This window comes from Pimephales promelas, chromosome 1 (assembly GCF_988280905.1).
Source record: "Pimephales promelas chromosome 1, fPimPro1.hap1.1, whole genome shotgun sequence".
NCBI classification, from domain to species: Eukaryota; Metazoa; Chordata; class Actinopteri; order Cypriniformes; family Leuciscidae; genus Pimephales; species Pimephales promelas.
Window position 1 is genome coordinate 38,079,357 of NC_142769.1, and position 25,563 is coordinate 38,104,919.

The 25,563-nt window shown below is 42.7% G+C and overlaps 1 protein-coding gene across 11 annotated transcripts in view; it reads right to left on the reverse strand.

The window, feature by feature from the left end:
- Positions 1-25,563, reverse strand: part of sox6 (SRY-box transcription factor 6) — a 150,832-nt gene that overhangs the window by 55,519 nt on the left and 69,750 nt on the right. For 9 of the 11 annotated variants that reach the window (XM_039656894.2, XM_039656887.2, XM_089129617.1 and 6 more), the window contains 3 exons: positions 19,954-20,043; positions 9,352-9,524; positions 7,525-7,593 (listed from right to left, as the gene is read on the reverse strand). In XM_039656894.2, the coding sequence (XP_039512828.2) occupies positions 7,525-7,593; positions 9,352-9,524; positions 19,954-20,043 (332 nt within the window). The remainder of the gene's footprint in view (positions 1-7,524; positions 7,594-9,351; positions 9,525-19,953; positions 20,044-25,563) is intronic. The other 2 variants (XM_039656826.2, XM_039656878.2) reach the window with 1 other exon arrangement.

The following is a 25,563-nucleotide window of genomic DNA, read 5'->3' on the forward strand; positions in this document are numbered from 1 at the left end:
GTTGACAACAGCTTCTGCTTTAGCTGTAATAGTGCCACTCCTCTGCCACTGAGCAGGAATGCAGATCCTATAGCGACGGAAAACACAGGACTGAAAAATGTAGAATTATTATATTCGTTTAAATGTGGTGGCTAATGAATAAATAGATGATAATTAAAAAAAAAATAACATCTGCAAAAGCTAGAATTATTTCAAATGGCATCTGTCACAGAGTGTTGATATTGAAGAGAATGTACAAAACCCGACAGTAGGAGTGAGTGATTACTGAGATAATAGACAAGCCTGCTTGGAATCTGCACCCACAAAACAAAAAAATTCAAACACAAATATCTGAACACAAAAATTCTCTCTCTTCCTTTAATTTATTTTTCCGCATTATAATTGCATATTGAAAAAAGTTCCATTCCTCTTTGTGAGCTTTGAAATACCAAAGGACACGGAACGGCTCCTCAACCTGTAAAGATTTAATTTGTTTTTTTTTTCTTATTAGCATACTGAAAAAGTTTTGAAAAAATGATGTGAATACATCAGTAAAAAAAGTAAATAAGTATAACTTAAAATAATGGGCTTTATGCTTGACGGTGCATGACGTATTTCTGGTGAAGGTCTAAGGATGCTGGATTACCTCTGCCGATCGTAGAGTCCAATGCTATACTGAGAATTTATTTTGGCTTCTATATAGCTAATACAGGAACGTTAGTCACAAAAACATACAAAACATGCTTATTTGTTTATTATATTAAATAAACATAACTATATATAAAATGAAATATAAACGTATTAAAGTTTCGTTTCAAAGACGGGAGGACAGTACATTTTGAAGACTCAGCCATAATCCCATACATACCTGTATATAGCCTATAACTAAGCAAAACTTCAGCAACAGAAGTTAATACATTTGCATTTGTAATTTTCACATTTAATCTCCAAATGAATGTAGAAACAACAAAGACAGTGGCCTATATTTTAATCAGTAGCCAAATATTTGATTAATGGCATCTTTTTAATGAAGGAAGGCCAGTATCACTGATAACAATACTGCTTGACATCTCTATGACTTTTTTTTTTAATTCTCAATTGTAGCCATTAAAGCCATTCAGCATTACAATATAATTGAAAGCTATACATTTTAAGATTAATTAGACATTTAAATATATAATAATTTTTTATATAAGTGAACTTAAAAGGATGCATGTTTTTTTTTTAAAGATAATGAGTAACTGCTCACCACCCCCCAAAAAAGGGGTATACAGTATACAAATTGCAGAGGGCTGAAATATGCTAATACAGGACAGTCCATCAGTGGCCGTGGGCGGACCAGAAAATCCAAAAGGCTTGATTATTGAGTGTTTAGACTTTTTGAGGATAAAAAAAGGAATGAATGGATTTTTTTCATTGTATTGTGGTTGTGTCCACATCCAAGACACATTTATACGCGAACACCATATAAAAGTGAATTTTGCATCCAATGATGTGTATTATATTACAGCTGTCAAAAAACAAAACAAAACAAAAAACAAAACACAGGAGGTTACTTTTGATATGGAACAAATTCACAGCTCTCAGATTCTGTAAATTTTATTATGTAATTCTAACAATAAATACAGTTTTGGCGCTTTTAAATGAGACATCGCTGTAGCGCTTCAGTTCAAATGGCATGTGAACCGATCATCTCTCTTCACTAGCTTAGTTAATAGTAAATAAACAGAAATGATCAATAGGTGTGTGTTGAAAGATACAGTAACTTACAGAAATGTATATGCCACATACATACTGTAACATCGACCAATCAGTGCTTTTCAATCGCGGAAAGAGTTCAATAAAATAGCTGGAGTAATTTACAATGTCACATAACGTTACATTTACCTCAGGAAGGCCATTTAATGACCATATTTCCACTGTCATACAATGGAAATAAGTCCTGGACTTTATTGTGTTTTAATCCTCGATTATATTTCGATTTTTATGTTTTAAGGCTTTCTTGATATAATTAAATAAATAAAAAAATCAAAACCAAAAAGCACGCAAGTTGGCTAGAAAAAAGAAAAAAAAAAGTATTTTATAATATATTTAGTATTAGTATAAATGAGTATTTTGCTAAATATGTGCACTATATTACATATTTATTATATATTTTACTTACTGTATATCATTAAAATATTATACATTTGTTGTATAAAAACCACAGTAGGCCTATATTTAATTTGAGTTGTTATTTTTAACCTTAATAATACCAGCTGCAGGGCTCTCTGTAGTCTATGTTTACAACATTAGGTGCGATTTTCTTTCTTGAGAAAATTAAAACATCTACTGTAGCCCATATGTATAATATGTATCGAAAGAGGAATCAAGGTTGGAATAAAACCACAATAATTAAATTGAAATTGTAAAATTTGTATCAAGCAATAAAAGCGGTAGCCTATATTGCACCATGCTGTCACTAAACTTAATAAAAGAATGTGCAGTTAGGCTACCAAATGTTTTGACAACCACAATAGCCAACACTTTTTTCTTTTTTTTTTTTTTATCGTGTGGACAAGAAGTGTCAATTGCAAGAGGAGGGTGAGAGATGGAGAGCAAGAGGTCTGTGTGATCCAGCCGGTGCTGGCAGGAGAAAGAGGGGAGAGAGAGGGGGGGGAGGACAGCGGAAGACAGCCACGTGGAGGTTTCTCTCAGTAGAGCAGCAAGAGGAAGTGGAGCCCTGGGGTTAGATAAGTAGAACCAGGCCTGTACAATGACAGAGTGTTTGAACCGGCGGTCTGCTTTAAAACACAGGAAGCGACCGTCGGCACAACAATGGCCCTACACGGACAAACAGCATCTCTGTCTGTTGACAACACAGCTCAGTGTGACTATCTCTCTCTGTCTCTCATAGCCGCGCCGTGTGAGTAGGGAGATCGGAGCTAATAAACTCTTGTTTGCTGTGATATGAGAGACAGTATATGAGCACCATAATGGGATTCTCATAGAGAAAGAGTTGTTTAATCTCAACGGGAATTTTTCCTCAAACACACCGCAGCCTCGCCTCGACTCAGTATCTAAAGTTCACGCTGACCTTTGAGGAAATCATTCTTCTCTTGATGTTTGTGCGTGTGTGTATACAATAAGATGAGCCTGCCTCCACCTGTGTGTTCTCCTCCCTACGTCACCTCAGCTCACATCGTACCAGCCCCAGCGTGCAGGAATGCCTGGTTTCGAGCCAAGTCTCTGCTAGAGATGCACGTCAACCCCGGCCCAGATCATCTCCGAGTCCAGCCTGGGAATTTAAAGCTGCCGTCGCAAAACAGAGCCCAGAGAGAGACAACAGCACCTAATGCGCATGCACACATGTACAGGCCTTTGAAATCTCGACCAAGTACAGCAGCTTTAATCATAAGTATTAAGTGCAAGAGATGTATGAGCTCAGAGAACATAGAACAGTCTCTCCAAACAACCGCTTGGAAAAAGAAAGCTTTTTTTTTGTGATTTAACATCGTATACATGGACTTATGTCATCATCGTAGGGAAAAGAAAGTGGGAAAAGGAAATTATAGGAAAGTGATTTTAAAGTGAGTTAAACAAACTTTTGGTCAAGAACTTAGTACTGTTTGACTACTCATTCATCAGTGTGTTGCTTTGGTTTTTAGCCCAAGAAACTCAAAAAGGAAGAGAGAACAAAAGAAGGATAAAACAATTTGAAACGAGAAAGAGAAATGGAAAGGGGTTTTTAAACAACTGAGCGAGCGAGCTCATTTCTGTCAAGGATAACGAAATAAGACATAAAAGATCTCTCACATATGATACTTCTTTCCTACAGAAAGCAATCCACAATTCCAGCTGATTTGAATGGTACGAGGGCGAATAAAATAGAGAGTTGAATCGTCAAGGAGCGGAACACGAATCACTCGGCTTGATTAATACTGAACAACACAGGCTTGCCTTCCTGTTGGAGGCGGTGGCTTTTACATGTTCTTATTTGTGCGGCTTTACTTGTCTTACATAAGCAACACATTTTCTCTTTCAGATCAAGATTTACTTCGACATTTGTTTTTAATTGTTCCTAAGCCTCTCCTTCAATCTCTGATGGTGCTTTTAAGTTTGTGCTTCAGTCACATAACAGTAATCCGGTCCCTGGACGGAATTAGTTGCCATATGAAATTTCTCAACAAGAGGCTTTTGGCTAAAGAAATAAATAAGAAAGTAAAACCTTGAGCTTGAAGTTCTGATAAGCCTCTAACGCTGTAATCTAAACATCTGTTATCTTTAGAACAAGTGACATTGTAATTCCTGAAAAGACAAAGTCTCAATCTCTCCGTCTCTCTGAGCTCATTGTACAAAACGAAACAGAGAGAAGGGCAATTTAAAAGTGGTTTGATTTGGGCAACGGACAGTGCCAAACAACTCTGGAGAAAACCAGAACTGGTTTTCCGAGCCAGCGCTGTATTCTGTTACATGCCTGATGGTTTTATTTGGACCCCATTCAGTCCCGTTTACAGAATCCAGTGATGTGATCAGTTACATCAGCAATAAAGGACTAAAGCGCCGCTTAGCATGTGAGCCAAAACAGTAGCGCTTTGATGGGGAGACTGGCTCTTTAAACCATGCACACGCTCCATGCTAACAGCGGGGAAACCCAATCCTTGCATGCTGTTTTACCACTCAACTTTTACGTCTTCTACACGAAGGCTGAAGAGCTTGTTTGGAGTACTAATTAACTCAAAAGCTGTTGTATATTAAGAGCACTGGGCATTTTTTGTAGAGCTAGCTCTAATGAAAACAGAGTGCCAAAGAACTGCATTAGCAAGCCTCCTCATCTCGCTTCCCATCGCATCGTACTCTTGTCTTACGACTTTCCCTTCTTCTTCTTTACGACAAGCCATGGCCTCTAGAGACGGAAATTAAATGGGTCACAAAGGGAGGCAATGCTAATGATATATGAAAACATAGTCAGAGAAGATAAAAAAGCATAATAAGATACAGAACCTAAGCCTGACTTTCTTGGTGCCCGTTTCTGGTTGTGATCTGGTCTTACAATTTGTGATTAGAACCTAGTGTAACAGCAGCAGTTAGAGACCGTCTCTTGTGTTTGATGCATGCTACAGACCATTAAGATCATTACAAATCACACTGTATGACATGGATCTAATAAAGTTGTCCACAACATTGTGGCAAGGCGGGACCGAGAGCCTTGGGAACGGAGCGAGTTCGTGGAACGAGTGCTAATGAGACACCCCAGCCTCGAGTTTCTCATGGAAGAGCTCCAGGAGGATAAAAGGAGCAACAACAGTGAAGGACGAAAGAGAACCAGGCCTAGACTTTATTTTGTCTTTTGTGTATGTTTGTGTACTTTACTTTCGTTTTGTGTTTGAAAACTGTGATGCATTAAAAACGTCTCTTAAGCTGACCTACGATGCATTTATTTGATCAAAAATACAGTAAAAAAGTATTTTTCTGAAATATTATTACAATTTAAGACATGTTTTCTTTTTTTCTTTTTAAGCAGCCATTACTCCAGTCTTCAGTGTCACATGATCCTTCAGAAATCATTCTCATATGCTCATTTGGTTCTCAATAAGCATTTTTTTTCATGAATAGAAAATTCAAAATAATTATTTGTGACTTTACTGTCACTTTTGATCAATTCAACGTGTTCTTGTTCAACTTTATTAGAAAGACCCTAATTTGTTTGGAAGGTGGTGCAAGCACACAATGCAATATGACAGTGAACTATTATGCTGTATCTATTTTTTAGAGTAAAAGCTATAATATTTCATGCTGCCAAAAAAGTTATGTTATGTAACATAGCTACTTATGTTAGCTACTCTTCAGTGCACTGCAGGAATGACAATATAGTGTAGCCCAGCTGTTTAGGATGAGCTCTGTCGCTAGTTTCCACTCGAAAATGTAATTAAACTGTTCCCACAAACTCTTACTCCACTGCTACCGTCTGAACACACAGTAAGCATGTAGGGGCCTGTCTATGGAAAGTGAAGAGCGCTGATTCTCACACACACACGGCGTGGTGGAGTGCGCATAACAGGCGTTAGTAGCACAGTGGCTAGTTCTGTGGGCTCTTCAACAGCACAAGCCTTTAACAGATTGGGTCTTTCTATTGAGAAGTGCACTTCACTTGACAGAGGTTTTACGTTTTACTGCCGAGCTATAAATCTGTCGTGCTTCGGGCTGTGTAAATAAGACAGTGGTTTGTTTTTACCTGACACATCTGAGCAGAGAAAGTAGGCAAGGCAGATGGTTAACCTCACAATGAATGGTACAGCGTTGAGAAGAAAACCTCCTGGATTCCATTGTGAGGGCCGCAAGCTTACCGGCTTTGAAGTATATGTCAAATGCACAGGAAGATATGAGACGTGAAAAGTGAGGACTGAGAGGTAAAGAATGAAACAAGTGTGTATAAAGTGATGAAAAATGTGAGAGAAGACCAGCTGACATCATGGTGAATTGGGTGTGAATGTAGGAGAGAAAAGAGGAGTGGGGAATGTTGTACTTGTCTCCAATGAAAGCAAGCGGGGGGAAAAAAATAAGAGGAAGAAAGCATCTCCAGGCATGGGCTGCTCTCATTGCCCTTGGCTTTTATGTGTGTATGGTGTGTGTAAAGACCTTGACCACTGCCACTGACCAGCTTGTGTACGTCCATGTATCTGACTGGGTGGTCTGCTAACCTTGCTTGATGAAGCACCGCATACCACACAAACCAACAGCCCCCTCACAAACGCACACAAAGGCACACTCATTCTTCTGCTGCATCTTTCTTCGCATATACGTCACATTTATTTATGGCACTCTTGTAAGCATTCTTTTTATTCTCCCTCTCCCATTTTGTTTCATTTCACATAATTGCTTGACGGAGGGGGGGAAAAGTGCAATCCACTTTGTGGCGAGAAAACGGATTTGGGTGACCACAGTGTGTACTTTGCAACTAATCCAATTCAATTATTTTAAGCAAAAAGCAAACTTTCAATGAGCCTATTCTTGAAGCACACTTATAAAGAGAGACCTTCAAAAGATCACTCAAACTGACTTAAGCAAGCAGCAAATATTTGCAAAAGGCAAGGTTTGTGCAATTTACGTGTCAACACGGTGTGTTTACAGGATTGTCGGCCGCAACGAAGTTCAAGCAAATGAACGCAAAGTGATTTTTCCAATATTGGACAATGGGAAACGGGGCTAACAGTAGCGCCTGTGCTGTTTTTCCAAAGCCGCTGCCACGTCACCGCACTGGGATGGTGTAATTTCAGAGGCATTTATCACCGGCTTTCATGTCTCAAACCCTAAGGGCACTTTTCCACAAAACATGCATACAGGCACCACTTGGTGTCATTAAGCTTTCTCTCATTTCAGTTATTTTTTTTCTCTTCCTTCATTAATTAGGGAGTGATAATTATTCCACCCATCTATAGCCCCTTCCGAACTAACATTGGCCAATTATCCTGATTGGTGACAGTTGTAACGTGATTGATGACAGTTTTAAAAACAAAGTAACGGTTTTTGACAGAAGCGGACAAGACGTGAAAGTCAAGCACTGACCTGGATCTGCTGCTGGAGGAGATTGATTTTGTGCTGTTGCTGCAGAAGTTGCTGCTGTTGTCTGGCAATCTGCGAAAGCAAAGGGATTCATTTAGCTGAACGCCGTCAGAAACCTTTAACCCTGGCCTAAAACATTAAAGGATGTACGTTATCATAGTCTATGAGAGAGCAACTGGATTTATTGTAACATGTATTTAAGCAGACAGATAATATATGCAATCAGAGCTTGTGGGTAACATCTCTCGTTCACCAATTGACCCTAATGACTGTAATCAGAGGCCTGCTAATGTTTATTATACCCAGCCCCAGGCCTGGCCGGTGCGATGCGCCAAAGGGTGAAAGACTGGCATGTTTATGCAACCTAGGAGTGGTCGGGTCTGCCCAAGGGTGGGCTCTCGACGTTAAGCGCGTTGCATCCTCTCACTCTCTCCATCTCTCCCAGCCCCTGCAGACTCCCCCCATTCCTCCTCCTCAGTTAGCCTGACAGCCTAGGTTTAAGTGTCATTTAATTTTCATTTTCAAATATAATTACAAAGTGTTCACTGTAAGATTTCACCCGTCTGCAAATGTGTCAGGATTAATTTGTGCTGGCTTCTTCACTAGTGTCAACAGTTAATTACTGTGTCGTGTCTGGATGGCTAAATGACATCCTAACTTCATGCTCCCCCTCCTTGCCTACCTCCCTCTCCCTTTCTCTCTAGCTCTTTTCTATCCTCTCCCTCCATTTTGTTTGTCATTAATGGACAGGGATGCATTCTTGAACATTTGCGAAACTGTAAATTCCTGCAATAACCGTTTATTAAAATCAGCTGAGCATACAATGAAGATACAATTCCCATAAAGTTGGAGAGTCGGGTGACATTAATAGGACAAATTCAGAAATGAGCGTATCCGCTTCAGGTAAACGCACACCACATTAATATGCACCTATTCATCTGCATAATAAATTGACAGCAATTATATGGTTTCACCATAAAAAAATACTGTGAAGATGGAGATGTATCTTGAGCCACATTAACGGAGCTCATGAGCTGCTGATACCTTCAGTACGCCTCATTTGATTGAGCTACACATGCTTCTCATGCAAAGTTTGAATTAATAGTGATCAATTTCCCTACCAATTTACGTGCTTCCATATTTTATCAATTACGTACAATAAACATTACTTTGTGCATCCATCCTCACAGCCACAGAGCCTTATTTATCAAGGAAAAATCAAGCCATAAACTAAATTAAAATATTAAATTGCTAAGTAGAAGGACTCATTACCAATTTAAAAGCAAATAAGAGTAATCTTGTTTTAAATGCTGCTTCTGATAAATGAGGCTGTAAAAAAAGAATATGTGATGCATGGCTGATAATATCTTCACTAGATATCTTTAAACAAAACAACTGGGTTTATAGGACACATATATTATGAACCATTAAACAATGGTTATGAATTTAAACTCAAGTTGAATTGAAATGACAGGAAGTTAATTTTTAATTAAAAGTAAATTTAATTTCATTTAATTAGGAATTTAATTGAATTGAAATCCAAAACATTTAATGGATTCTGGGAAATGGAGTTCTCCCACACTGATCCACTAACATTAATTAAAATGGTTAAATTAAAAGTAAATTAAATATGATGATATATACAAACTAAGGACAAATTTAAACCAATTCAGATGTTGCTATTTTAGTTAAAACTTGCAGTTGCAATTGTTTGCAATTGATTTTCAATTCAAATGAAATTCAGATTCTGGAACAGACTTTAATTCTGATTTATTGAATTCTGACTTTTGACTTCTAAATGACGCTCCACCCTGGTGTGCACATTCTCACCTGCTCTTGCTGTTGGCGTGCCAGCTCCATTTGCTGACGTTGTTTCTCCATCTGCGAGGCGGCCAGTTTCTTCTGCTCGTCATGGGCGGACAGGAGCTGCTCTCGTAGGCTGATGAGCTGTGTGATCATGGTGGAGAGCTGTCGCTCCTTCTCTGCAAGACTTTCTGGAGTACCTGAGACAGAACACATGCAGTCAAACGAAAGAAACCAAAGGCAAGAACAGAAACAAACTCCTCTTATCCCCATGACCCGGTACACTCTCCCAGCGGTGAAAAGAAAAGGTTTACATATCATGTTGCAACAGCCAGATGTCCCTCACCTCTTAAATATAGTCTCTATATAAATGCAAAGGTCAGTTATCCTAGAGACAGAACAGCAAACAAAGCAAGTGCTGCAAAACAAACCCTTGTTAATTGATCTGCGCATCAGAGATATAAAAAGCTCCCACAATTGAGACGCTCATGAGATCAGCAAATCTCTCTCTCTCTCTTGAGACGGCAGGACAGAGCCAGCAAATGCTGAGCATCTGAACGAATGCAGTACGTATCAGTCAAGAGAATTCCCGAAGACCACAGAAAGCGGTCCAGGACGGAAACTCTAGCTCCTTCAAAGCCGAGAATGGTATCATCCAAACAGCCCAAGTCTAAGGCTTCAATAAAAGTGCGAAGGTCGCGAGTCCCTCACTCTCTCTTTCCACTTCTGGTGATCACGGCTTCTCTGAGAGATGGTGAGGAATGGAATTGTTCCTATTAAATAAGAGGAGCTGTCACAAAACGAGTGAAGGTGGCAGATTAGTGACAGACAATACAGGGCAAGTGTGCGTGCGTGCTGGCGACAGTCGCATGACTGGAGGCGCTGCCATGTAATGACTGCTCTCAATTCTCATTAAGGAAGGAGTAGACACAAACACCTCGGAGCTGACGCGCCTCTCGCAAACAGGGTCACCGTCACCTCTGTATCCTCTCATTATCTCTCTTGTGTCTCTACCCAAAGCATAATCACACCAGAAAATGTGCATGCCTCCCGCACGCCCTCCCATGAGGCTGCGCTGTACCTTAAGCTAATCAATGCTAAGTGATCCTGCCTCCGGACAGTAGGCTAACCTGCTGCTGCATGAGAACAGTACGATTGGCTTGGCTAGCAGCCAGCTCAGTGTTAAATTCTTTCCTGGGTGTCTTCCTGTGCTCCTCTGGCCACATCTGTCTTGAGTTTCTCTGAAGCGGCTCCCTGGGGCCCGCTCGAGTTCAACTATTTTAATTTGACTAAACACCTGATTTATTTTATGTCTCTGATGAGGAAGACCGTTTGTCTTAATAGGGCCTGTCAACCTCCACCCCCCATTCAGAGCAATTTACTGGCCGGGCCTGCGCGGCAGCAATAAAGGAGAGAGGCTGCAATTCTCCATTTACCCTCTCTCTCTCTCTCTCTCTCTCTCTCTCTCAAAAAAGATACCTAAAAAGCAGCCATTCACTGCTACTGCATGTGGCTTCCTTGGGTCTGAATTGACTTTTTATTGTGAAGACTACACTTGTTGTGAATGGCTTATCTGTAAAATTGATATATTTGCTACCGATTTTATTAACCTTTGGCTTGAGCCATGAACGGCTGTATTTAGAGGCTGCTGCTGTCGGGACTGACATCTGCCCCCGTGCACGCTCGGAAAGAGAAGGAGGTGGGGCGGCGGAGCATCTCTCAGCGGACGAAGGGAAAGACACTTCACCAAGTCAGAAGGGCTGTTGGATGTCAAATAGCATAACTTGCCCCTCCTCCCAACAGAGAATCTCAGGGGCCTCTGGGGGAGGACAGGACTCATATCCTACCGAGGGGCAAACATCTGGACTCAATTCTGCCCACTCAGGAGCTCTCTGGACAGCCCTCCAACTCCATCACACATTTCAATCACACAATCCGCTGCACTCGGTACTGAAATACAACAGTCAGGACTACACCTCCATAAGGATACATTCTGTAATTATCATTTTTCAAACATACAAACATATATATATATAGAGAGAGAGAGGGGGGAGGGGGGGTTAACAATTGCATGCGCTTTACAGTAGCCAAGTTTTACAGAGAGGCCGCAGATTGTGGAGGACCCAGCACAGGTTCTGTGTATGCAAAGTGCTGGTCTGCACAAACACCAGCAGCATACTAACAGAGGCTCCATTGTTTCGTCCCCGGCTCGATTGTCCAGAGCTCACCCCTAGCACCCCACCCCGCTACCAAAATGTCTTCCTGCTTCTCTCTCACCCCTGTTTTTCCCTCCTCATATTTCTGCCCTGTTCTGGTCCTACCTCATTGTTTTCTGACTAAACCAGAAAACTTCTCAGTGGATAATGGAAGTTGAATGTCTTGAAAGATATGCACTTGAATAGCAAACAATCGGGCTAATATTTAACAATATTATACACGGTATTGTGTACAAAATTATAGCTATTACATAATGAATAACAATACAAATATACTGTATATATATATATATATATGGATACAACTCAATTATGAGAATTACATGAGAATTGTGCATATTTTGTCCTGTTTCAGTAAAGAAAATCATGTTCTTTCTGCATTGAATTATAGATTTCTTTTAAAAGCAGATAAAACTTTTATTGGCAGGGGAGCATGGGGGGAGCTCGCTCTGTATCTGTCTGCAGAGTTCTGACAAAGAGAGCAGTGGTGCATATTGCATTGCTCTTACCGGCAGTGAGTCTGGCTGCTCTTGTAAAGGTGTCTCCTTGCATTGTCGTTCTGGCTTGACAGGGTCTGGCCAGGATATTTTAAATAACGAGAGAAGGTTTGGTTTATCTAATTCATCAACGAGGACATAAGATTCCACTCAGGACCTTTGGCTGAGGGGGAAAAGGAAAGAATGGGCAAGAATATGCAAGAGAGGCGACATCAACAGAACATTTACCTTCCTCTCCCTTCACTGTCACAAACCAGATTGGATGGCATTTCCAACAATGTCCAACTCGAATACCAGAGAGAAACAACTGCGACTGCAGTGAATGAGCGAGAGAGGGAGCTGTCAAAGAGAGGGGCCACCAGATAAAAGACACTTTGTAGGGGTGCGATTTGTTCTGTCCAACAGCCATTCTGCCACCCCAGGCCAACCCCCCCTTCCCCCCTAATCAAGCAGTCCCTAATTTGAGTTCCAAGTCCAGCACCAAGGGAAGAGAGGGCAGCTTGTTACTTTGAAGAGTCCCAAGTGAATAAGAGAGATAAAAGATCCAGGCACACACTAGGAAGAAAGAAGAGGAGAAAAAAAAAGAAAGGGGGCAAAAGAGGGAAAAACTCCATTCTCTTCTCTTCCTTTGGATGGGACAGCTGAACCATTATGACTAAATTTGAATGACTTTTTTTCCCCCCTAATGTCCGAATACTGGAATTTCTTTGTCTCTCCATCAGTTGGCTTTTGTGGATACTCCCATATGCTGCGAGCCCATCCTAAGTAAATTAAGAGGGCTCTAAAAGCAGCGATTGTGCCCGGGCCGGGGCCGGACGCGGGCTCTGCATAGCTGGTGTGCCTGACATTGCTGGCAGCTAAGGGGCTGTGAAAAGGTATGTTCTCTCATCTGAACCAGCAATAATAAAATAAAAAAGTTATTTTTAGTCCAGCAATACATACAGTACACACAAGGATTGCTATTTATGGTTTCCATATGGACTCTGAAGTCTGAAGGTTCTCTATTATCAATGTCAATACCAAACAAGAGAGTTCAAGTCAAGATGGCAAAAAGGATTTAAAAAAATATAATGGATTGTTTTGTCAGTGACCTCAAAGTGAGCAGGGTTAAATCACTATTAAGACTGCAGAACCTTCTTGCGTCTAAAGACCAGACCCACTGGTAAACACGCAAATAAATACAACCGTATAAAAGCACAAACATTTAAACAATAACTTATACCTAAAATAAATGTTTAATAAAAAATACTAATAATATATATATATATATATATATATATATTACAATAAATAATTACATTATTTATATAATTTTTAAAATATAATATACACAAATATATAATATTATATTTTTAATGATAATAATAATAATAATAATAACATGTAAACAAACATTTGAAATTATAACCACATTGCTGTTGAATTACAAGCAGCATACTGACTAATATGGCATTAACAAAATGTTTTTTACTTTCTCCTGAATTGAGACGGTATGACCAACAGCTGTTTTACCTGGCCTTCTGCCCCATGCAAGGATCGAAACCCTGCTGATCCTGCCAATAAAACTTCATTAACTAGCATGCAACAGGACCTGCTAGCACATAAGCATATGGCAGCCCAAATCATCAACTCAAAAAACCTTTCAATGCTGTATTAAAATTTTGCATAATGCAAATTTATAGCTCTTGTCCGGGCTATAAAAAGAGGGCGAACGTCTTGTCCTCAATATATACTAGTGCCAAACCGGATATAGTACTGTGAGCATTTAAATGTAATTAGCTGTGCATTTTACCATGTATGGCCAAGCCTGCACTGAAGCTGCATCCACAGAGTCCCATCCATCTATCTATCTATCTATCTATCTATCTATCTATCTATCTATCTATCTATCTATCTATCTATCTATCTATCTATCTATCTATCTATCTATCTATCTATCTATCTATCTATCTATCTATCTATCTATCTATCTATCTATCTATCTATCTATCTATCTATCTATCTATGAAGAGTTCAGATGCAAAAGCCTCTAAATGCCATTTGAAATTTTCTTCTTTAATGATGATTTTTATCAAACTTGTTTATTTAAGTTCAGTAATTTCACTTAAATGGCAATGATAATTACCTATTAATTGTTATTTAAGTGAAATTACTGAACTTAAATAAACAAGTTTGCTAAAAATCATCATTAAAGAAGAAAATTCCAAATGGCATTTAGAGGCTTTTGCATCTGAACTCTTCATATATATATATATATATATATATTGAATAAAATGTCATGTTTATATTTTTTAAACCAATTTCGCTCTTAGCAACCAAAACACAGAATTTAAATCTGTTCTAGATAATTCTACATAATTCCATTTACATACTGTATGATAGCAGAATGTGAATACTACTCTGAGTATGTAAATTAAAATGCACTCTATTACATCTTACTACACACTCTCGACAAGGATTTGTATTTTTTTCCCATCCCATCTCCAAAACACTTGATTGACACCAAAAGTCAACAGAGTGGCTCTTAAACAGAGACACACTTCATGTTCTTGACGTTCATGGGGCACTTTAATGCAGACTAATAATCTAATGACGACAGCAGCCAAGCTCACGAGTGTAATTAAGATAATGCAAGAGCCCTGCTCTTCTCCCAGCATCCTCGGCATCACACAAACCTCTTTATTAAAGACTCCAACCGAAATAACAGCTCAACCTGACCACATAACACACACACACACAGACAGACGCGGGACAGAGAGCTCCTGGTGTGCATTTTAATGTTTCTCCAATCAGAGTTTATCGACGCCGAGGTCACCGCTGAGAATGAAACTGTCCTTGAACACACACGTTTAAAATCGCCCATTCATCACTCACTTAGATGCCTTGACCTCTTCCTGTTTTATTATTATTATCATTAGAGAGAATAAAAAACCTTGATTAGACCTAACAACCATTCAAGGCCTGGCTTGTTCTCTGTGCTTGTGTGCCTGTGCGTAAAGATTTCATTAGTAGTAGTAGCAATGTACATCCCCTTAGGACCCGGGGCTTGGGGAGGAGTGGAGACAGAGTCCGGAGACTCTACTGTAGTCGGAAATCCAGCGTGACATGCGCTAAAGCGACCCGGGCATGGCCCTGCCAGCTCTTAAACAGCATTACACGGCCGTGAGCAGAACATTAGCTCTGCGACCCAGCCTCCGATAAACATTAGCTCTCCCAACACTGCAGTACACAGAATTAAACCTGTGTTTGCTAGTGGCACACGTCACGCAAAGATGTTTCTAATTTGTGAATAATTGCATTATTGGGTTTCACCACCTCTGAGGAACTTTAGCTAGAGCTTGTAACAGTGTAGGACATTGTGAATGTTCCTAATAAATGAAAATATTTGCCTAGCAGGAGAGCTTTAATGCATGCCCTGTGGTTTAGTGTTCAGAGAAGTGATTTTCCTCAGGTCTGAACCATGTGTGTGTGTGTGTGTGTGTGTGTGTGTGTGTGTGTGTGTGTCGGGCTTCTTCGATGGCTGTCTTCCCCTCAACGCGCTCCTGTTCACAAGCACTTTCAATAACACCATGCGAGGAGAGGCAGCAAACAAGGTGTGCCTTTCTACAGCCAAACACCACAAGCTAAATTCCTCAATTCATTAGGAGAGAAACGGAGCACAGCTCTCCGCGCATTCATCTTGCAAATGTGGCCCAAAGAATAATTTACAGTGGCTCATATTTCACTTGGGTACATAAGGGCAAACAGTTTGACTATTGAGGCGTTAGGGAGAGAAAAATGCAGAGTGTGCCACTAGAGGATGGGGGAGATGAAGGAATATTTCAGACGCTGTGATGGGGGAAGAAGGTTTCCTCTCTCTCGGTCAGAAACAATGCCTAAAACGGTTTCAAATCTGGTACGGATCAATTGTCAGTAAGCAGATAGAAATTTGCTTTGTTTTCCTCAATTCCAAAGATGCTCGATTAAGACTTGAACTAAGAATGTGCACTGATTAAACTATTTTATTACAATCAATCTTATATTATAGTTTTGTATTTTTAACCACTCTCCTTTTTAAAAGTTCACTCAATATTTAACACAACTCTCTGTCCTATTCTCCCCCCACTATATTCACTACTGTATCTTGTTTCAAATCGCAGAAACTTAAGTAAATTCAGTCATAATTTTATTTTCAAATTATTTTTTTAAAGTGCAATAAAATATACCACACTCAACATAAATCTACAATAATTAAATTACATAAAATGGTAATGAATATTAATATTTAGAATTCATATTATTATAAGAAATATATAAAACATATTAGTAATATCCATTTATACAATACAAACAATTCATATAAAATAATTAATACAGGATGTTTTTTATCCCACAAAACTGAATGCAACAATAAAATGAACGAAACCATAAAATAACGATTATTATTTTTCCTTACTATCTAATGTAGAATTTATTTTGTGTTTTATACAATTTTTTTAAATGGAATAGCAAAGCATTAAAAAGTGCATCACAATGCTAAAAATATATATTCATGCTTATCCCTGAGTGTCACATCACATACTGTATCTACACTAGCATGGATTCTTTGCCTTTATTGGAGCCATTAAGAATAAAGCTGACATTAAATTGAATAATCATGTTTTAAAAGTAAATCCAGCTGCTGGAACAATCGGCGCTCTGTACCCTCACAGTCCGCTCTCTGTCCAAGAGCGCCTAAGCCAGGTAAGAGTCACATCGAAATCACACGCAGCCCTGCCGCTCTCTTAAAAAGCTTCTACTTATCTACCAACCGCAGGACTTTCTCTTCACAACCATGTAGACGACACTCAGAAATTGATTAGGTAAAGAGCGAGGGACCCCTTTTTTCACATAGCAGCTATAGTCACCACTTTCACGCGGTCACACAATGCTGAGATTTCTGATTTTCTGTCCTTTTTTTTTATTTCCATTTGGATACTCTGATCTTCCGAGTACATTTTGACTTCCAGTCGTTTCGTCGCATTTTTTAAACAGTCAGGGACATCTGAATGTTCAAGGCGAAAGAAACAAAAACGGCTCATCGGCAGAAGTGCGGAGCTCTGGTTAACTAATGAAATCCATTTAAAAGACAAAGCCAAATTAAAATTCCACTAGAACATTTACTGGAACACATCAAATAATGAACCTGGGGTGCATGGGGTGCCAATGTCTTTAATTGTATGACAAATGAAATGTAGCTGAAGTGAATCAAAGCTTCCAATACAATGTATTAATTGCACCAGCAGGACATTTTGGAATTCAATTTGGTCATTAAAACTCTTTGGCACATATATGATGTGTTACTCTGTATTTGTTCATATATCTGTATCTCCCTCTCCCTCTCTCTAACAATCAAACAGGCAATGCTGTGGTTTGGATGTCCTCCAGACATCCTGCTTCTCCTGCTTTGTGGTTTTGTTTTGCAGATCTCATCTCTCTCTTCACCGTTCCTCTTGATTGACAGCTGAGCTCAGGTATGAAAACAAACACAGCGCTCCAGCGGCGGCGGGTGAAAAGCGATCTGTAGCTGACTCCCTTTTACGCCCTCTACCCGCTACCCCTCAACCCTGTGCCGATTTCAACACGGGGCTTAAAGAAAACATAGGATTCGGCAACAATTAAGAGCCCTCGAAAACAATTCTATCCTGCCTCTCAAACTCATGCATCAAATACCCGTATATCATTTATTTTCTTTAAATAAACAGAGCTTAAAAACTACTTAAAATATAACAAACATCCAAACTGGATGTACTTTTTGACTTTGTTTACTTGTTTTGTGCAACAGAGTCGGGCAGGTCCAGACGTGTCAGTGTGTTTAAGAAAACAGTCTAAGTGTTCTCAGAGTTTCAGCTTTTTTTCCACTCTCTCTCCGCCATTGTTCTTCATGCCCTAAGGCAATCAGTTACTTTTTGCACCTCCTAAACTCTTTCTTACCACAGCACAGTGTCTCGACAGGTTCACAAGGTGAAAATATGTATTGGTTTTAAAGAACAGCTGCAGAGATTTCAAAAGCTGTGAGAAACTTTATTTTGAACCAATATAGTTTGGCGGGGAGAGTGATTCTCAGCCGATTTATTTATCGAACAAAAATCAAAGCCGTTTTTTTTTTTTTTTTTTTGTAGTGCGATGACAATGGCACAAAGAACTGTGGGTAGATTGCACAATGCCATCGGTTCACATATGAGAGCAAAAACAGCAAGGCCAAACAGGCAACAGCCTCCTTTTCATCCTCGTGCCATCTTTTATCCAGCACTCTCCTCCATTAATTTCGAGCCGGAGGAACGTGTGGCCTTTGTATTGATTTTTTAACCCGACTATTAATGCGCTCTCTGATTTATCATAACACTTTAGATCTTAATCATAAGTTGTGTGTGTTTTCTCTTTTCCAGCTTGGTGCCTTTGTTTGTGTATTAATTAAGCAGACCTTGTGTGTCTCCAACCCTGAGCTTCCTTTTTAATTGCCCGTATTTACATCAGGCCGACTTCAAACGCAGAGAGAGACATTTTGTAAGGGGGAGCACAAAGGAGGCCTTTGAAATGTCTACAGTCATATGAAATGGCAGGCTAATTAGAAACCTTAGGCTGCCGGTATGATATGAAAAGTAATTCTGTCTGTTTCTCTACAGTCGCCCACAGCCTCGCTGGAAATCACGATGGAGGCCACTGCCTGGTGGGGTATTATCAACGCCTTCTACCTGTTTATAACTTTCAAACATGACCTCACCCAATGCCATTTATCCAACAGAAAAATACCCTGTAATTTAAAAAGATCTCCTTTCAAAAGGCTAAATCTTTCCTCACCATTTTCTTTGCTGCACTTTGATCTACAGTGCCACATAACAGGGACAGGTACAATGAATCTGGTTTACTGAGATGTGATTTACATTTGGGGGTTCATTAAGGTTATTGCCGATGAATGCACTTATTAGAATGTGCGACTGTTTCTTTTTCCCCTCTTCCCCCACCATCTCTACCCCTCCTCCATCCACACACCACAGAGAGTAGGTCTAATCCAATAATTAAAACCAAGGACAAACGTTTTTCATAATTCTACACAGTGCAGGGATGGAAACGAGAACCATTAAGCGAGGGAACAAAAAACAATAACACTTCTCTCCAATGTTATTATTACCCTTGCAATCTAAATCCAGCTATTAACTGCCTCCTAAACGTCTTCTCCATTAAAAGCGTCCTGAAACACTGATGCTATGACATAGAGGATATTCTAACCGTTATGACACCTGTACCTCACCCGACAAAAAAAGGCTGTTATTGAAACACGACGTGACTGTAAATCGAGAGTCAACGTAAAGGTCTGAGGATATGGGGTAGATTGGTGTTGGCAAGAATGAACGGCAAAACCAAGTGTGGCAGAAAAAAAGGGAAGAGAAAGAGAGTTAGAGATAGTGAGGGAGGAGTGTGTGGCTGGAGCCGGGCAGAACTAGTGTGTTATCAGAGAAGCGGTGCAGTGCCGTCTCCTGCTACATAAACACGTCTCTGTAACAGCCAGTGCTAAGACCTGCTCATGGAATAAAAAAAAAAAAAAGCCCATGAACACCTTCAGTGGGTAAAATCTGTGTATGGGCCACACTATCTTCCAATACAAACACACCCATGCAATCATCTCCTCTTTTCTCTGTTTATATCAAACCCATGTGTGTTCAAACATTATAGAAATGTATTTCACCAGAATACACAGAATTCTGTCTAATTTCCATTCCAGGAGATAGGAAATAACAAAATGTAGCCGCCATAATGCACATCATATAACAGTCATGCAGAAGAGGAAGAGGTTAAAATCAAGACTGACCAGAAAAGGTTGCTTTCTGATATTTTTATGGCATATTCTAGCACACCATTCTAACTTAATTTGATGCAAACACAATTGTAAGCATTACCTTTAATTTCTCCTAACAGCTCGCCTGTGTTGAGTCGCTCCATCTTTTCTTTCCAGTCTTTAGAAAGGAGTTTCTCCATGCAGGAGGATTCTGAAACACAGGCGACATCTCAGAATTAATCTCAATGCATACAAACGAGGAAAGCAAAACCATTTAACTTTCAGGCTGTATTCTATGCTTATAGCACAATAGATTTAAAGGTGCAGTATGTAAGATTAACAGCTAGTGGTTTGAAATGGGTACTGCAGTTCAAATTCAAAATATTGGAGAGGGTTGTTTCCCTTGCCCCTCTTCCTCAGACTCGATGCTCACGCAGGTTTCCAGATTGAGGACAAGCAACAGAAGTGAACGCAATTGACAATGGAAGGCGAGGAGATCACACAAGTTGATGAGTGGGCATTGTTTTTTATGGCACGGAATTTTAGGTTGGGTAGAATCTGCGATCTCCGACCTAGTTTGTTTGCTGGCTTCCATGGCTGCAATATGCTGTGTTTTGCACCAAATGGCAACCCAGAGTGTCGAATTACCATTGGGTAAAATGGCAGTGGAAAAAAAAAATAAAAATATTCCAACACGGAACACATATTTTAAAATAACTGGCTGTATCATTGTTCCCTATCGAGGGAACTCAACACTGCGTCGATAAAATCGACTCTTTGGGGACGCTCCCTAAGCGTGCGCCTCTGAAGTATGAATGAAACTAATCCAATCCTGATTGGTGTTGCGTCGTGACGTAACATGTGACGGCATACCCGGAAGTATAAAAGTGACGCTGTCACAACACACACTAGCTTTCGCTCTTCAGCAAGCGCTTTATGTTGAAACTGTCTGTCTTATTTGGTGTTGTTTGTCTTATTATTGAAAGAAAGTATGGCCAGTGAACAATTCAAGAGGTGTGTGCATCCCTGTCCTCGTTACATCACGGGTGGGGACGCACACTCTCTCTGTGTGTATTGTTTGGGAGTGCAGCACGCACGGGCAGCTCTCGAGGGGGCTGCTTGTGAAATGTGTGAGGCTTTGCCTATTAGAGTGCTGCGCTCCCGGCTGGCGTGCTTTGACGAGCACGGTCAGGCTCGCGTTCCCCAGGGTTCCGGTCCCGCATATGTCGAGGCGATGCGGCGACTGAGATCCTGGGGTTCGCAGCGGGATCTGGCGGAGGAGAGTGAGAATGCTGAGGCATTTTCTCGCTCGCCATCGGCTGATCCCGCAGCCTCTGAGAGTGGTGTGGGAGCCCGCGCTGCGGTTTCTCCTACCCGCGATCAGGTCCCGGTGCTTGAGCTGTCTACTTCTGAGGAAGGGGACGTGCTCAGCATCGATGCGGACGACCGTGATCTCAGCACGCCATCACGCGGCCTGGGTTATGAGGAGCTGGTGGAGGTTGTGACACGCGCTGTGGCCAGACTAAACATCAGCTGGCCACAACATGAGCAGGAAACGCAAGTCACCAGTAAAATGGACGAGCGTTACCTGCAGCGCAGGTCACAGCCTCACCGCCGGGGTCTGCCGTTTTTCCCTGATCTCCATAAAGAGATCTCGAGAACGTGGGAAAGACCGCATTCGTCCCGTATTTCGAGTCCCAATGTAATAGATTACAGCAATGTTATGGGGGCTCGAGATATGGGATATGGGAAGATGCCGAAGGTGGAGGAGGCTTTAGCGAGCTATCTCTCTCCCGAATCGGCGTCTTCCCTAAAGACCCCGGTGTTGCCTAGTAAGCCCTGCAGAGAGACATCTGCATTGGTGGGCAGGGCTTACATGGCGGCGGGTCGGGCTGGTTCGTGTCTGCACTCAATGGCGATTTTGCAGGCATACCAGGCCGACCTCCTGAAAGATTTGGATGAGGGGGAGGGGCCTACTCCTGAAGATGTCGCGGAGTTGAGGAAGGCCGCAGATTTGTCTCTCCGGGCCACTAGGGAAGCGGCCAGCGCTATTGGCCGCTCTATGGCGGCCATGGTGGCCACGGAGAGGCATCTGTGGCTGAACTTATCCGGTATTAAAGAAAAGGATAGGTCCTTCCTGCTGGATGCGCCGCTTTCGGCTTCTGGCCTGTTCGGCGACGCCGTTAATTCGGTTGTCGACAGGTTTCAGGAGTCGAGAAAACAATCTGCGGCGTTCCAGCAGTACCTCCCCCGGAAAGCGAAGGCCAAATCTAGTAGGGGGGGGCAAAGCAAGCAGCCCCAGCCATCAGCCAGCTCCTCCCACAGGGCAGAGCAGAAGGAGAGCGTTTCCTCTAGAGCCCCCCCTCCTGGGTCTTGGCAACAGAGGAAACGCTCCCAAAAACCGAAGTCCTCCAGCCAGAGGGGCGACCTGAGGGACGTCATTCAAGCTAAGAGGACTTCGGAAAAGAGGTCCTAGCCAAGGCAGGACTTCAGAGGGCTGCCCCCTCCGCAGTGAGACAACCGAGGTTGTTCTCACAACGGGGCCCTCTAGGAAAAGATGCAGGTCCGCCGTTAACAGCGCTTCGGGCCGCATCAATTTCCAGCGAAAAGACACCAGAGGCCAGCCTCGAGAGGCTGGTACCCTTAGCAGATTTTGTAGAGGGATGGTATCATCTTCCCAACATATCTCCATGGGTCCTGCAGATAATACGAGTTGGGTACAGACTGCAGTTCGCGCACCGCCCCCCCAAGTTCTCTGGGGTGGTGCTCACTGCGGTGGTCCCAGAGCAGGCTCAGGTGCTGGAACAAGAAGTACAGACTCTGCTGTCGAAAGGAGCCATAGAACGTGTTCTTCCGGTAGACAGGGAGTCCGGGTTTTACAGCCGGTACTTTATAGTTCCAAAGAAGGATGGGGGGTTAAGGCCAATTTTGGATCTCAGGGTGTTGAACCGGTCTCTGAGAAAGTTCAAATTCAGAATGTTGACCATTCCAACAATCGTGAGTCAAATCAGATCCGAGGACTGGTTTGTCACGATAGATCTGAAAGACGCCTATTTTCACATCTCCATCCTTCCTTGTCACAGGAGGTACCTGAGGTTCGCTTTCGGGGGCGAAGCATACCAATATCGGGTTCTTCCGTTCGGCCTAGCACTCTCTCCCCGCACATTTACCAAGTGTATGGACGTGGCCCTTGCTCCACTGAGACTTCAGGGGATTCGCGTATTGAATTATCTCGACGACTGGCTTATTTTGGCCCAGTCTCGGGAGATGGCAGTTCGGCATCGAGATGTCGTTCTTGGCCATATTCAAAAATTGGGGTTAAGACTCAATTTGAAGAAGAGTGTGCTAGAACCGTCCCAGGGCACGACCTTTTTGGGAGTCGTGTGGAACTCGATTACAATGCAGGCACGTATGTCTCCCGCACGTATCGAGTCAATTCTGGCGATGGTGTCCAGGGTGAGGCTAGGTCAGGCCGTCACTGTGAAACACTTTCAAAGGATGCTGGGCCTCATGGCAGCGGCATCCAACATTATTCCTCTGGGCCTCCTTCACATGAGGCCCCTCCAGTGGTGGTTGAAGACCAAGGGGTTCTCACCCAAAGGAAATCCGTTCCGTATGATCAGAGTAACGCGCAAGTGCCTTCAGTCTCTGCAAATATGGAAGAAGCCTTGGTTCCTATCCCAAGGGCCAGTGTTGGGGGTGTCATGTCGCCGGGAAACCGTTTCGACAGACGCCTCCCTTACGGGCTGGGGCGCGGTCATGGACGGCCGCTTTACCAGGGGTCTGTGGCAGGACCATCATCGCACTTGGCATATAAATTGCCTGGAGATGATGGCGGTATTCAAGGCTTTGAGGAGCTTCCTCCCAGACATCGAGGGTCGCCACGTCCTTATACGGACGGACAATACGTCAGTGGTGGCCTATCTGAACCGACAGGGGGGACTCAGATCGCGCCCTCTGTGCAAACTGGCGCATCAGATTATCCTTTGGTCCCAGGGAAAGATATTGTCAATAAGGGCAATGTATATCCCAGGGGTTCAGAATCGGGGAGCAGACATCCTGTCGAGGCAGGGGCTGAGGCCCGGGGAATGGAGACTTCATCCGGATGTGGTGAAGTCGATAGGGGAGAGGTTCGGACCGATGGAAGTGGATCTGTTTGCGTCTCGAGAGACGTCCCACTGTCCACTTTGGTTCTCCCTCTCACATCCAGCCCCGCTGGGGTTGGATGCCATGGTACAGGCTTGGCCGAGGCTTCGCCTGTATGCTTTCCCCCCGATCGCTCTGCTCCCTGGGGTCCTGGAGAGGGTCCGTCAAGAGGGCATCAGTCTACTTCTGGTTGCCCCGAGATGGCCGACACGAGTATGGTTCTCGGATATAATATCACTCCTCATAGCTCCGCCATGGCCGATTCCTCTGAGGAGGGATCTATTGTCTCAGGCGGAGGGCACAATCTTCCACCCTCGCCCAGAGTTGTGGAAGCTGTGGGTCTGGCCTCTGAGGGGGTTCAGTACCTAAATGCTGGCTTATCAGCTGAGGTGGTTGAAACCATACTTAGCTCTAGGGCCCCATCTACCAGGAGATTATATGGCCTCAAGTGGAAGGTGTTTCACACTTGGTGTGGAGAACGAAGGTTGGATCCAGTAAACTGCCCAGTGGCTTCAGTTCTGGAATTCCTTCAGGATCGTTTCTCTGCGGGTCTCTCCCCGTCCACTCTTAAGGTGTACGTGGCTGCCGTTTCGGCTTTCCACGCGCCAGTAGATGGTGGACCTCTGGGGAGGCACCAATTGGTCATTAGGTTTCTCCGTGGTGCTTGGAGGATGAGGCCGGCGATCAGGTCCAGGGTGCCTGCCTGGGATCTGGCAATAGTTCTGGAAGGGTTGTCCCTCGCTCCCTTCGAACCTTTAGAGTCGGCTTCGCCTAAGGACTTAACGCTGAAAATGGTCTTTCTCTTAGCGATTACCTCTCTTAAGAGGGTGGGAGATCTCCAGGCCCTGGCGGTAACGCCAGCTTGCTTGGAGTTTGCCCCTGGCAAAGTAAAGGCCTTTTTGCACCCGAGTCCGGGCTACGTGCCTAAAGTTCCTTCGAGTACGGCTCGCTCTGTAGTCCTTCAGGCATTCCATCCTCCACCTCATGTGTCGGCGGGAGAAGAGAGGCTTCACTTGCTCTGCCCCGTCAGAGCTTTGAGTGTATACTTGGAAAAGTCTGCTTCTTGGAGAAGATCTGACCAGTTGTTAGTATGCTTTGGGTCACCTAAGAGGGGGCTCCCGGCGACCAAACAAACTATAAGTAACTGGATTGTCCAGTCTATTACTGAGGCTTACAAGGTGCGTGGGGTTCCTTCACCTTTGGCCTTAAGGGCTCACTCGACTAGAGGCATGGCTTCCTCTAGGGCCCTTCTGTCGGGAGTACCTCTGCAGGAGATTTGTGAGGCAGCCGGCTGGGCTACCCCGCATACTTTCATCAGGTTTTACAGTCTCAGCCTTCCCAGTACGCCCGGTGCACACGTACTCGGCCCTTGCTGAGTGCCTAATCAGTTTCACTCTGGGGCGGGTCTGTTCGGTGCGTGGCCTAGTGGGTACTCGTTCCCCAAAGAGTCGATTTTATCGACGCAGTGTTGAGTTCCCTCGATAGGGAACGTCTCGGGTTATGACTATAACCCTTGTTCCCTGAGAAGGGAACGAGACACTGCGTCGTGTTGCCACGCCCCCTTTTCAGACCCTTGAGCGTCTTG